This window comes from Akebia trifoliata, chromosome 5 (assembly GCF_017979445.1).
Source record: "Akebia trifoliata isolate Shusen 1 chromosome 5, ASM1797944v1, whole genome shotgun sequence".
NCBI classification, from domain to species: domain Eukaryota; kingdom Viridiplantae; phylum Streptophyta; class Magnoliopsida; order Ranunculales; family Lardizabalaceae; genus Akebia; species Akebia trifoliata.
In genome coordinates, this window is record NC_141379.1 from 1309434 (window position 1) to 1324711 (window position 15278).

A 15278-nucleotide genomic window follows, 5' to 3' on the forward strand; every position below is an offset into this window, starting at 1 on the left:
ATCGATTTGATTTCATTTTAGACTCAATTCTAATCAATTTTAATAAAAAAATATTTAGAATCGAAATTTTTATTTTTGATTCGATTCGATTTGATTTTAGTTCAGTTTCGATTAAGTGGGTATCCATTGATACCCCTACCCATAGGACAGGTAAAGATTGACAACAATACACGCGTGGAATAAAAAAGGAAAAAAAAAATGCAGTGGGACCTAAAAAAGTCTTCATCTCAAGCCAGAATCATATAATCTGGAGACTCTGGACTGGATGACATAAAATCCTATCCAATCAAATGGAGATCTGACAAATGCAGATGGGGCCCATTTTCAATTAAATGTGACCTCATTTTTTCCCCTTATCTGCAACTTGGCCTATGCGGTCTCTCTCTCTCTCTCTCGTCTCCACCACGCACGCAGACATGGCGTGTATTTTTTTAATACTCATTTAGTCATTTTTTTTTTAATGAAATAATAAATAGAGATATTTACCATCAATTTATACTATTGCTATTATAAAAAAGTATGTTTATAATTCTATTATATTTCGTTTAACTATTTTATATAACAAAAGTTGGGATTAGGATAAATTCTAACGTCCAACTTACACTCAATTAGCAACGAGTAGAGAGGCTCAGGATTTTATAAGGAGAGTGACAAGACAATAAATGTCTGATATGGGACTAAACTCAAAAGATTAATTTTTACAATAAATATCATACCTCGCCATTTACCTAAATTCTAATTAGACTCTTTAGATCTTTGGTAATTTAAAGAGAAATCAATTTAGAATTTTAATAGAAAGAGACCCCCAAAAACACCATTAAAACTCAAATCAAGTTCTCTAATTGACAACTTCAAATTCAAATAAGAAGCTTCTTGAAAAAAAAAACAATGATTTATACCCCCATAAATGAATCTTATTTGATAAAAAATTGAAACAAACACACTTCCATTCATACGATAAAATTGGATAGCTCCTTTTACATAATCCAGATGATACTTCAAAGCAAGTTGTTTTCCAACTTATATGACCTCTTTTAGCTCTTTGATTTTTTATTTTTTTAAAACAATCATCTAGATCCATTTTTCAAATCTAAGGTTTCATGAGAGCCCAAATTAGATAAAACAATGGGCAACCCCGATTCAATCTCAACATTGTTTTGACGTTTTTCAAAGAGATCTCACAATAAGAAAATCAAATAAAACAAAATCCTCTCTTCAAATCCGATTAGGAATGTTTTTTAATTTTTAATTACTTAAAGAATGAAAACTGGTTTGTTCTTCAAATTGAAGAACACATGATCGAATAAATAAATGTCTGGATTGTTCAAAGCATAATCTATCCCTCGAGAAGAATAGATCTAAAAACCCTACATATGCAAAACGTTGATATTGGAAAATCCTATTACGCGATTTTTCGTGATTCCATGTTTGAATCTTACAGACGACACCAAATTGTAAGTGCAAAAAACTTACATTACCTTGAGATCTGTGATGATGGTTTACGATATCCTCTCTTTATGCCTCTGGGTGTGCCTGCAATAACATCTCTTTCATGCTCAAGTCAAAATCTTAGTATACAAATAGTGTAAAATTTAGAAGGAGATAACTCATGTCTTTTAGTACCTTTGTCCATCTATTTATTAAGATAAAATCCTAGGATCCCTTTGGATTTTATAATCGATTTGACTCTTATTCAATCTAAAAGATAGATCTTCATTGGTGATTTAAAATGTATCTAGTAAATATCCTATCCCCATACGCTCCTCGTTTTTTGAAACTTTCCCTCACCAGAATTTTAACCCCTTTTGATCTAATCGTTGATTTTCTCCAATTTAAATATAAACTCATGATTAGTTTATGATCGAGTCATCGAGTTTACCCTCGTATCTCTATACCAAACTTGAATCCCTAGATGTCACATGTTAACCCTTGATATCTAACAAGAAATATCCTACACACTAATGCATTTTATTTTTTTCAAAAAATACCTTCTTTTTTTTTTTTTCTATATAAAATGCCTCAAGTGCTAATTTCCAAGGTTAATTTAATGCATAACGAAACCCTTTCCATAATCCATAGTCGATACTCATTAAAAAAAAAAAAATAAAAAAAAAAAAGGATAAAAAGGTTACTTAAGGTAACTTTAAATTTTGGTATAAAAATGTGGAGGAAAGAAATAAGAACGGCTCATCCGTATCCTGTAAAACTGGAACTTTTTCTGTTATTCGTTGACGTGCAAGAATTGTATTCGTTCGCTTTTCAAATTTGGCGAAATTTTCCGCTCCATTGAAATTTGTCGCCTATCCGTTAGGGTTCTTGTTCTCAACCAGAAACGATTCGTCGGTCGGTTTTTCTTCGCCGGAGCTGTAATTTCCGGTTATAATCCCGACCTCGGTCGTTCAGATCCTCCGACCACTCGACCGGTATATCTCCATATATTTGATTGATTTTCCATGTTTATTTGATCATTCCTCCTCCATAGCTGGAATCAAATTGATTTTCTGTTAAAGAAGAGTTGTTCTTTTTAGGGTTTTTGGATAAATGAAACTTTGATTCAACTTCATTTGTTGCTGTAATCTGTTTATGGATCTTGTTCAAGAGGAAGATTGTTTGTCTAGGGTTTGCTTGAACAGGATTTATTTTTGTTGAAGATTAAGCTGTTTTCTTTTTTTTTTTGGTAGCTAATTTCCATTTAATGAGCTATAATTCTATTTGAGGATTGATTATTTTTGTTGCATAGGGTTGATTTTTTCGGAGAATAAATCGTTTAATCCACGAAGATGAGTGGTGGAGGTTCTTCTAAGAAGAGCTCGACTCTGACCCACTCATCGTCCCTGGCGAAGAAGAAAGCTTTGGAGAATGGAGGCATTGAAGCTGCACGGAGATCTTCTGTGTCGTCTCGTGCCACGTAAACTATTGAGATATTTTGTTTTTGTTATGCTTTTGATGCTTATACATGGAAATTTTTTGTTTCTTTATCATTGTATTTGATACGATTGGTCTGTTATTGGATGAATCGGCTTACTAATTTTGAGGTTTGTAATGCTTGAACTGCTCTTTTCCATCCATTTGAGGACAAATTGGTTGCTTCCTTTGGACCATTAGATTGAAAATTGAATTTGATTACTTCTTTTTTATTTTAGCTATGAAGATTGTTAATATCCATTTATCTTAATAAATTGCTTTCATTTTTTCTAAACTTTATTGAATTTTGTTCTGTTTTATGATTATAGCAATTATTAAGGTCGGATTGATTCCATTAGACAAAGAGGCACATTTCACAACACTAAAGGGTCTGTTCAAATTAATATTTCCATTGAATATTTGGGTTTTTTTTACTAGTCCAAAATTTGACTTACCTCTCCATGAATGCACGAGTGGTGAAGTTGAACAAAGTTGGTTCTATATGAATGTAAAGTTCCCTTCATCAACATATTTGTTCATGAATATCTGAGATTCTAACGAGTTTAATTTTTTCTGTGGTTACATTTCAAAGGGTTGTGAAGTTACAAATGCTCATATTGTGCTGTTAATGATGCCACTTTGAGATTTCAAATAACGAATTCCCATCAGAAGATCAGAATATTATCAATTCTGCCATCGAGATTCTCTAATACCATATTATTGTGGCATGCAGATTCATTGTGTTATTTTCTTTTCTTACTTGCTTAGGAATACCGTTTTATATATATGGGTAAGTTGGACTTGAACCCACAACCTCGAAGTTGTTTTGCAATGTTTCAAACCGACTGAGCTATGGTTCTAAGACCTTAAGGAGACCACTGTTTTAGTTTAGGGATTTGGATATGCACCCTTAGTTTTCTATATTTGTAATCTGGTTGTTTTTTTTCTTCTTCTATAACTAACTTTGCACATCCTACACTAAACTAGTTGTAAGTAGACCCCTCTGGAGCATGTCAGGTTGTGATTAGGATTCAACAGTTTGGGTCAGTGATTCTCTTATCCTCTTTTGCAGATCCTCTCTTTCATCTCCTTTCGCCCGACGGTATGGAACTAGATATTAGTAGAGCGCGTAGTGTAATACGCCTTAATGTCTGTATCTTGCTGGGCGCACTAGCACACTTGTCAGATATATAAAGTAGAATTAGTAATATTTTCAGCAAATAACAGCATTTTTTCCTTAAAAACTTGGAAATCCAAAGGTAAGTTACTTCTGAGCACATTAGAGGCGTCATAGATCTGACTTCCTTAAACATATTCAATGAAACAAGCCCTTGAACAAGACGATAAATTCAACCGAAGTTTTTGTTGAATTACCAGAGTAGAAGGTCTAACCCACAAAGCAATTCATGACATAAAGGACAGAAAAACTAATGATGAACATTCACGCAGATACCTTCCAAAACCAGCATATTTGATGATTAGTTTCTTTGTAGTGTTTCAAGATCTTTGAGCTGCAAACTTTGGAAGCCTTTTTATTGAAAAATGATCAACAAAATCTTGTGCAAGATGGGCTTAGAAATGGAAACAAAGGAACCTGATTTCCACAATCGACTTTTTCAATCCTCACACCCGGAGTGACAATGCCGAAACTTTGACGTCGTGGGTGACTAATGGAAGCACTTGCCTTTCAGTCCTTGTAGTGGAGAAGATTGCACAAAACAGAAACAACATCAATGATATGTGAAGAAAAGTTAGATGGAAGCGTCTTGCATATGTTTGGAATAGTGGAAAGTGCAGCCTTCTGATGCAGGATAGACTTCCATCTTATAGCCATCCACTCAAAAAGAAAAAAGAAGCTTACCATAGTCGTGCACACTGTGCATGGAATAATAGGAGAAGAGTTGTTTGAGATAAAAGAGGGATTGGACCATTTTTATATAAGTGAATCCAAAAATACTTCTTTGCTCTTTTATAAATTGGGAAATAGAACCCATGTTTCTGACGGTAAGGTTTAGACTATGATGAGTTGAAAAAAATGACAGTTCTACCCTTGTAAATTTAATGTAATTAAAAGTGAGGGTTAAGTAAGTAAAGCCTCTTGTTTTGGAGATTACATTGATTCATGCTTGAGATGTTATCTTCCATGAATGTCTGATATATATGGTAGGTTTGGTAATTTATTCAGAAAATTACTGCCTTTTTGTGCTTCCTTGTATTCTTCTTATGAATAATTTACAACCTGGTCCAATTTTTCATGATTCATATCTGTGGTGTAGAAATGGTTCCAACAAAAAACACGACCTCACATGCACAAATGCACACAAATGCCACACAAAACACGCACACACAGGATTATTTGTTAAAAATTGGCTTCCTTAGGGCTGAAGAAGATATGTAAAACAATGAATTCCTGGTAACAACTTCTATATTTTTTCCTTGTATCGAGAGCAGAGTAGTAACTGGTGAGCGTACAGTAAAACGATTGCGGCTGTCAAAGGCTCTGACAATTCCTGAAAGTACGAGTATCAATGAGGCATGCCGTCGAATGGCTGCTCGTAGAGTTGATGCTTTGTTGTTAACTGATTCAAATGCTTTACTTTGTGGAATCCTAACCGACAAGGTTTGACTTGATATCTGTTGTGGCATCTTTTCTGGAATAGTAATCTTTAGTAGTATTTCCTGAAGTTGCTTTTATTTTTTATTATCTAATTTTTTTGGGATTGAAGGACATAGCGACAAGAGTCATTGCTCGTGAAGTGAATCTTGAGGATACACCTGTTTCAAAAGTCATGACAAGGAACCCAGTTTTTGTTCTTTCAGACACACTAGCTGTGGAAGCCCTGCAGAAGATGGTTCTAGGTAATTAACGATCTTGATCATCATATCCATTTTCTTTTCTAAAGAGCCCACTTTTTTTTTCCCTGGAATCTAAATCCAATATTTGTATTTGCAGGAAAATTTAGACATTTGCCTGTTGTGGAGAATGGAGAGGTCATTGCTTTACTTGATATAGCAAAATGTCTATATGATGCCATTGCACGCATGGAAAGAGCAGCTGAGAAGGGAAAAGCCATTGCAGCAGCTGTTGAAGGAGTGGAAAAACATTGGGGGACTTCAATATCTGGTTGACTATTTCTGTACATTTACTGTCTTGTTTCTAAGAATTGTGGGCCTTATATCACATTTATATGTCGTTATCTGTACAGGTCCTAATACATTTATTGAAACTCTTCGAGAGAGAATGTTTAGGCCCTCTTTGTCTACTATCATTCCAGAAAATTCAAAGTAGGTAATATCCTCATTAGTCAATTTTATTTGTTATCTTTCCCAGCTATTTATTATGGGGAATACGGAGGGATGCAGCTTTACATCATTTGAATTGACTGGGAATGTCGATTTTCAGGATGGTAACAGTCTCGCCAACTGATTCTGTCTTAACTGCAACAAAGAAAATGCTTGAATTTCGATTAAGTTCAGCTGTCATAACAGTTGAGAACAAACCACGAGGAATATTAACGTGAGTACTTCTCGATCAAAATCTCATATGTTAGATCTGCTCGCATCTTCTCAGAAGAAAATTTCTGTTTTAACATTTTTTTTCTTACGGTGCAACTTTATAATCCATAAAAGTATTTCTCTATCGTAATTGTATTAGTTCAAAGGATATTTTGATGCGGGTCATTGCACAAAATCTTTCTCCAGATTCGACTCTCGTTGAGAAGGTATTACATTTATTTTAATGTGCTGTTAGACATTATTTCCTTGAAAGCAAAAACGTGTAATCGTAGAGCCTTTTCTTTCATGATTTCTTAGCACATCCAGTATTGGATTTTATAACCAGGTTATGACCCCAAATCCAGAATGTGCAACAGTGGATACACCAATTGTTGATGCTCTGCATACTATGCATGATGGGAAATTCTTACACCTTCCTGTTGTTGATAGAGGTATCTTTGCACGCAAACAAGTAGAAAGGAAAAAATTATATAGTTTAGCTTTATGACTTCTCATTATAATTTCTGATAAGGTTGGCTGGTCCTGCACAGATGGAGCTGTTGTTGCTGTCATTGATGTAATTCATGTAACCCATGCAGCTGTAGCCACAGTAAGTGATCGTTGTACTATTTTGGGGTCAATTGATGATCTAATCATGACTGGCTTTGATTTCATGCTTCAAGGATTTGAAATATTTGCATATATGCATCCTCAATGGTACTGAAATTACAACTCGCAAGCCCCATGAAAGTCTACATTTTTTCCACATATATTCAGCTGGGAAATGTATCCCCATTGGGGGACTTCCTGTTATTGATAGAAAACCGTAATTGTTCTTCTGATCATCATCGTCAACTACTGTTTTCCTATAGTTTTTATATACAGATCAGCATTTTTAGATCCTGTATACCATTCAGGATTTTTAATTTTTTTTTATTTCTGGGAACTGTCATGATGTCATCCTTGTTTAATGATGGAAGCATTTCCTTTTATTCTTTAATATCTATCTTGCAATTTTTTTTGGGTTTCTTTCCTTGTATTTTTGTTTGCTCATTATGAATTTCTTGTCTAGCATAGCTAGTATATCTTCCCCAAAATCTTCTCCAAGTATAAAGTTACCGTTTTGTTGAAGTGGAATTATTCATACAAATTTGAGGCACCTGTACAACAAACATTTCAAATATCTAATAGAATATCCAAGCTTAACTCATCCAAAACTTGTTTAGGATTTAGCTTCTTTCTTCTTTTCTGTTAAGAAGGCTAATGTTTCCTTTTATTTCTTGGGAAATAATGGGTACCAATGGTTTCTCTCTAAACTAGGTGGGAAATAGTGGTGGAATTGGAAATGAGACAACCAGCACTATGATGCAAAAGTTTTGGGATTCTGCCATGACATTGAGTCCTTTGGATGATGATGAAGAGGCACGAAGGTTGTACACTCTCATGTAACTGGAACACACGTTTCTGATTCTGTGACTCATTTATTTGCTTACATATCAGTAATAGTATTTCAGTGAGGAATCGATGAAACTGGCTTCGGACGGAACAGACCAAGGCAGATCATCATCTATTTTCCCATCTTCAAGCCTTCCAAGTACGTTTGGCTTCAAGATTCAAGATAAAAAGGGACGGATGCACAGATTCAACTGCGGTATGCTACCTGTCAATATTTATATAATTTTATGAGGAGATCAGAGTAATCTATCTTATGATTGTAATGATGGATCTACATAATTCTGGATTTGATTGTCTTTCAAGGGACTGGCACCCATCCTTTGATAGGTAACCCATCTATAGGGTCTTATCATAATTGTCTACACCCATCTTAATTACTGGGTTCAGCAACATGAATCCAATTTGACAATTTAATTGTCCTGAACCATATCTTCAGTCACGTCTCTCCTTATTATCTCCATCCATGTAATTTTTGGTCTTTTTTTCCCTTACTAGAGCCCTCCACTTGTGCAAAAATGCTTCTTATATGTGCTGTTATTGGTCTTGGTCATCTTAGCACATGCCACTCCATCTACATGGTCTCTCTTGCTCAAACCTGTTAGAACGATAGTCCCACGTCGCCTGTCGGAGCCTGACCCGTGTGATATATACAGAGAAGGCAACCCTCACCTTATGACCATGGTTTTGAGGTTGAGTTGGGCCCATGGACCTTGATATGGTGTTAGAGCTGGGCCCGTCTGTTTGTGGATGTGTGGAAGTGTTTCCCTGACTATGCACGTGGTATCCCACGAGAGGGAGGGTGTTTGAACAATAGTCCCTCATCGCCGGTGGGAGCTCAATCCGTGCGGTATAATATTAGGAGAAGACAACCCTCACCTTATGGACAAGGTTTTGAGGTTGAGTTTGGCCCATGGACCTTAATAAAACTTACATGGTTGGATGGTCTTAAATTCCGTGTGATCTATTCTGCTACTGCTATTTGGGTGATTCAAATTAATTAGAATAATCTAGAAATAGAAATGGTTAGGTTCATTGCGTCGTGTTGGATTTTTGTTCCAGGAGACACCTAGCCTAGATGGGTCATCTAATATTAGGTGCCACCTGGTAAAGGTGCCTTTCATTTTCTCAATATCTTTTTTTCTTTCATGTAGTAGTTTATCTATGTTGGAAGGTTATGGAAGTGACATTTAATTCTGCTACTGATTTCAGATATACGAAGTTTGACCGATCTTATAACATCTATTCTTCAAAGGGTGGGAGATGACATCGACCGCAACCACCTGCCACAAATTCTGGTATCTTGAACATGTTTCAGTTTTTTCCTAGGATTGTTTGCTTATTTGTACCTTATTTATGCCCATAGTTTTTCTTATTTGTGACCGTATTTTGTAGTACGAGGACGAAGACCATGACAAAGTCGTGCTTGCTTCAGATGTTGACCTTGTAGCAGCTGTGGACCATGCCATGCAAGCTGGTTGGAAGGTACAGTCCATTCTAAAAATCTCTTATAATAAATCATATTCGTAAATCGATTCTTGTGCAAACTCGAGGAACTCTGACTTTAAACAACAACATCCAACAGGGTCTAAGGCTTCATCTAGATTATACAGGAACAGGTGGCCGTAGGAGGGGTGGTGGGTCCGAAAGTTTAGATTATGCACCAAGAGATGCATGGGCTTCCGCTTATAGCACCGTAGCTGCGGGGGCTGCCCTAGTTGCTGGCCTCGGTGTATTGGCTTATTTGAAGAGATTCAGTTCCTGATTTGTTTTAGATGCTTACCAACTCATCTAGAAATTGCAGAAGCAAAATAAAGCTCGGAAAGAAGCTGCTGTAAATCCCAAAAATTACTATTTTTTTTCTTTAATATCTTGCATTAAAAAACAAAAAAAAAACCAAAAAGAGTTGAGTTGCAAGAATTTCACCTAGAAAAAGGCCAAATTGGGATTGGTTGGAGACAAAGGGTTGTGAAGTTTGACCATGTTTGGTTTTGTATACTTATAATACTAACTTCAATTGGTGGCAATTGCATCATTTAAACATAATCTCTTAATATGTGCAGACAATTTTGACATAGTTTCATGTGATGCTATTGGAGTCTGTCATCCCGTTACTTCTTAAACCAATTATTTATGTATTTCGGTAGTTCTTGGTCTACCACATCACTTTCCTACACCTTAAACAAATCGAATAAGCCATCCAGATTTGACAAACTGGAAAGTTGGTATGTGTCCTATTCATCACTTTCTTCTTGGACAAATTGATTATGATTCTGAAAAACGTATTTGTCCGCAAACTTTGATTTTTGTGGTGTTCGATGATTTTGTCGTGTATATTTAGAGGAAAATTAGTCTCTCCAGCCACCAAGATGAATGTAATTTACAAATGGAAAATGCCGTAGTAACATTGAAATTGACATTGTTTCAAACATTGTTGACGTGGACATGTTTATAGAATCATATATGTTTTTCATCGAGATACAACTTAGAAGCATCTATGGTTCTGTGTGCACCAATGTCCCAAATAAAGTCAATTTCAATGTTACTCCAGCACAACCTGTTAGAAATACACCTCTGGCACACCTTGGTAACATTTTGGTTTCCCTCATTGCCCACTGTGATGCCATATGCATAATAATGCCCCTTGGATGCATTTAGAAAAATCTGTATGTGCGGAGTATTTGCTCTTTGTCCTTTATTCACGATCATTGATTTGGTAAGACAACAGTTCAAAAAATTCTTCGTCAACAAAGTCCTTTATATTCACCTTTTATTTGGAATTTTAATTACCCTTCGATGGGGGCAGACCTTCCTTGGTATAAATCAATGAATTGTACCATGGTTTTTTAAGACTTTAAAAGATGAGATAAGATAAGGACAAAGTCAAAGTTTGGTTTAGTATGAATATTTTGATTAAAAAAGACTCACTCGGTCTATACGTGGCAAGGGCATAGAACCATAGATCTTTTTCTTTGAGATACACATGGAAAAGATCAACGGTTATGTACCCTTGCCATGTCAGCCGTGTAAGACCAAGTGAGTCTTTTCGAGTCAGAAAAGTATTAGTCTAACATGAATTGAGGTCCAAATGAGACCATAAAACTTTTCGTAACTCAAAATACAAAATAGAGGAAGCCTGAGTCAAAGATGAGGATATGGGCCTATATGGATATTGAGTGAATTTTTGCTCATAAAATTTTTCGTCACACTACTCACAAACTCTCCCGTGCGTGCTGCATCAAGCCTAATGACGGTAGTTTTGTAAATCAGGGATGTCATTCAATACCCGCGCTGTAGGCTCATGTGATTGGTGGATCTTGGATTCTGTGAGCAAAAAAATAATTCTATGGAGACTATATCTCAGATTTTCAGATGATCTTGAATTTGACTCGAGCAATAATAAGTTATTATCAAGATTCATCAAACAAGAAGCTGGACACCAACACGGATGTATACTACCAAGAATGATAATTTTATGTTTATTTCTCAGAGTTAGTGCTTGAATAACATTTTGGAGGACATTTGAGATCTCGATAAAAAACATTTATGGTTCCTACACACTTGCACATCAAAAATACCCCACCCCCCAAAATCCCAATGTTACTTCAGTATTATCCTTATTTCTCCTAATACATATAAAGAGTCATGCTGGAGTGACCTCAAGCTGGAACCTCATATCGTACCTCTTGATGTGAAAGTATGATATTAGGTCCTATCGCTTTTCATCGTATTCTTTCATGTCAAGAAGTGTGATAAGAGGTACCAACCTTTGAGGTCACTTCAGCATTATTCATATAAAATTTGTGGGGGTAGACTAAAGAACATGGTTTTAAAACTCGTCCGAGATCCAGATGTATCGCTTAAGTCATCTCGATATCAGGCATGGATGAGACAGTCAATTTTTTGAAAGATATTTAAGATCCCACATATATTTTTCATATTTTAAAATAAGATGTCTCAAACGTATTGAAAAACTCATCCGAGACGACTCGATATCTGACTTGAAAGAGACGAGACGCGAAACCAAATTTTAAAACCATGCTAGAGAGCACATGGGTTCTCTTAATGGTGCTCCTACCTGTACCTTGGAGGCTTAAATTACATAACAAAGAAAGAGAAAATTGGTTGTACATCAAATTTTATAGGAAAACAAAAGTTTTATTGGGTACAAAAAAAAATTAATGTAGATTGAAAATTGAAACCAGGATGACAGAGAGAGAGAGAGAAAGTGGACACGTGTAAGTCATAGGATAATTCTTTAGTAGAAATTGTTTCGAATTTTCTCCAACAGCGACGTTAGTTGGACGTAAACAGATCAAAAGCAAGACTGCATATTTTCCACACGACAAGAGAAGAAGCACATGACTAGCATTTAACACATTTGTTAATATTTGGTAAAAGGTATTTATATTTAGAAAAAGACAGAAATAGAAAACCAAAAATATTTTTAGGTTGATATAAACATGTCCATACCCCTCCACATTTTGATAATATTATAGTGATGACATGTCCCTTGATCTTGGCGTTTTCTAAGAGACTAACATAAAATGATCAAAATGCCTTTGTCTTCAACCTATAGCGGAAAACCCTTGATTTTTTTCTTGAAAATTTTTCAATGGAAAAATTGTTTAAAAAAAAAAGGAAAATTTTGAAGTAAAATTAAATTTGACATCGATTCTCACATTGTTGACATGGATGTATGTACTGAACAATAAATGCTTTTCATCTAGATGTAAATGAAAAGCATTTATGAGTATTGTGCACTTCCACATCAATAATGTGAGAATTTATGTCAATTTTAATGGTATTTTAGTACGATGTGAATTTTTTTTTTCTACCACAATTCCATCATTTTCAAGTTTTTCAACTTCTGTAAAAAAAAAAAATATTCCTTGTCGTCGTCACCCTTCTTTAATCTCTTTGAAAAGAAAATCTATGATTTTTCTACCCAAATCCAAGATTCGTCTTTTACTTAACTAAAAAATTATATCTCGTTATTGAGATTTGGAGATTGGAATAAATAGAATATTTAGGTTGAAGATGAGAGTATAAAATTTTATCCAAGAGATTAAAGATGTCTGATTATAGACAAATTTACTTGCGTATTTTTCAAAAATCCTTTCTTGTTAGAGATTTGAAGGTTGAAGAAGATAAAATCTCAAAGTCTATCTTAAGGTTTAAGACGAATTATTTCAAAAAGAAAATCACGGGATTTTCTATTAGAGATTGAAGATAAGGGTATTTAAGTCATTTAATTTATCATTTGGTAAAGGTGAGGGGGCTTGTCCTCAGTTTGAAAATATAGGGATATCTTCAATATTGACTAAAATTTCTAATTATCTTTTATTTTAAAAAGAGTGGTGCTTTGGGATTTAATGTGATTCTCGCCGTAGACATTTTTTACTTATTCTCAATCATTCATTTATTTTCTTTATTTTTAATTGAGATTAATATGTAATAGTTGGGGTGCCAATAGCAGCTCTCAAAATGACTTGTAAGAAACACGCACAAAAAAACAGTCGAGATGGAAAGATATTTCCTAGAGATTCTTTAAGAAATTGATCCCAAGAAGTAATATCTACGTGGATCTCTAAGAAATATGTTTTTCTATAAGAAAATCTTTCTTTACTAACTTAGTACGATTTTAAGCTTTACAAAGGGTCATTTTACTCAAATTAAAAATAATAAAAAAAACAAAAAATTCAAAAACTAATTATTTTGAACTTGATCCAAGATTTTGAAAATGGACGGTTAAAGAACTTTCACCTAACTCTCGAACCTAAAATAAAAATTTAATGGTGAAAAATGAATTTTTTTTTTTTTTCAAAGTTCATAGAATTTTGTCCTCTACAACACTGAAGAATTGGATCATATTTTTTCGATGCCACAAGTTGAGTCCAAGGACCCTTAGTAAGAGTGAAATCCTTACTAACTTAGTAAGATTGGTCGGAATCTTTTTCTATTTCTGTAAAACATTCCTTGGACCACCGTATACTTGGACCCAAATAGTGGCAGCACCAGCTTTTGCCATTTAACATATAATTTGAGTTGAATCAATTTCAATGTTACAGTTTTTGACCCCACCAGCATTTGTGTCGGATCCTATTAAAAAAGAAAACACCAAACCATGATAAAAACGTGTGTTTGTTTTTTATCCAAATCCATAGAATATTTTCGCCACTACTTTCATCAAGCACTACCACCATCATTTCTATTTAGAATTGTGGTGATGTAACATAGACATGAATGATATATTAATGTCTATGAATATGTACTTTAGTGAGTGTTGAACTTAATGTATAAATCTAAATCAGGAAAAGGTTATATAAATCAGAATATAAGAATAATTGAAATGAACTTATCAGATTGAGTGACTGAGACACGGAGAAGTTGTTGTTCTTAAAATCAAATTCAACTCTTTATGATGATATCCACAATACAGTCGATTTCAGGTGATCAATTTCCAAGATTCAACAGTCGCAAGTTTGTTAATCGCACACTAAAAAATAACTGACTTTCTATGAACTTGATCAAATTGGTCGGTGTACGAACAGTGAGAATTAGAATAACAGAAGAGAGAGATAGAAGTTTATATTTGCAGCCTGTAACAGTCCAATGAATTAAAGAGAGAGACTTTTGGACTTTTATTGGCCCTTTTCTAAATGTTGGGGAATCCAAACGATAATAAAGATTAATTCTAATGGTTGAGCCTTTCACGCGCACTCATGTGAGGCTTAAGTCAGAGTTTTGACCTTCCTTACGCGCACATTGCATGCGTACACACATACTAAGAGTTTTTGACGGGTTGGCCCCGAGTACAATGGATTGCAATCCCATAGTGACTTGGGCCCCTATGTGCGTGTGGGGCCTAGTCTCTTTCTCTCTCGTACTCAAGTAAGTAGGAAAGTGAGAATATTTAAAAGTTGAGCATAAGTCTAATATTTACTCGATGTGGGATTAAATATTTAGAAAGTTATCTCTACAACTCTCAAGAAAAAGAAAGAATCTTTGATGTTTCAACTATCACAAATAAGGAAAATGTTCTCTTAACTAAGGTTTCACTAAAAATGAAAAAATTTTACACCAACCACACTCCAGAGAAAATAAGGTATTGAGTTCAAATCTTTTTCCCAATAAAATCCAATAAATAATATTAACTATGAATCCTACAACAGTGAGAACGACACAAATAACTAGTAATCATATTATAAAATTGATTGATAATAAATATTTTAATGAAAAAATATTTTTTTTCTTTATTCCTTCGTATCGAATATTTATAAAGGACAATTTAGTTAGATTTTTTCATGGTGGATCAACGAATTATTGGGCCAAGCGATTTGAACTAGAGTATACATATTGCCAACGAATTTACAATCCCTCCATATTAACCCACTTATTTAGTTCTTCATTCCTTGCACTTATTA

At 34.6% G+C, this 15278-nt stretch overlaps 1 protein-coding gene across 1 annotated transcript; it reads left to right on the top strand.

Annotated features, from left to right (window-relative positions):
• The first annotated feature begins 2182 nt into the window (after positions 1-2182).
• LOC147400836 (CBS domain-containing protein CBSCBSPB5-like) lies at positions 2183-9754 on the top strand. The gene is made up of 15 exons (XM_086441870.1): positions 2183-2423; positions 2741-2908; positions 5356-5524; positions 5631-5763; positions 5858-6028; positions 6111-6189; positions 6308-6421; positions 6560-6626; positions 6746-6851; positions 6951-7009; positions 7720-7829; positions 7914-8050; positions 9064-9149; positions 9247-9336; positions 9437-9754. The coding sequence occupies exons 2-15, from the start codon at positions 2781-2783 to the stop codon at positions 9614-9616; spliced, it is 1629 nt and encodes a 542-aa protein (XP_086297996.1). The 5' UTR covers positions 2183-2423; positions 2741-2780; the 3' UTR covers positions 9617-9754.
• Positions 9755-15278: the final 5524 nt, after the last annotated feature.

Coding starts and splice junctions, on each gene's coding strand:
- LOC147400836 (XM_086441870.1), top strand. CDS start 2,781: ATGAGTGGTGGAGGTTCTTCTAAGAAGAGCTCGACTCTGACCCACTCA. Junction 7,010..7,719: donor CCCATGCAGCTGTAGCCACA/GTAAGTGATCGT, acceptor TCTCTAAACTAG/GTGGGAAATAGTGGTGGAAT. Junction 8,051..9,063: donor GATGCACAGATTCAACTGCG/GTATGCTACCTG, acceptor TACTGATTTCAG/ATATACGAAGTTTGACCGAT.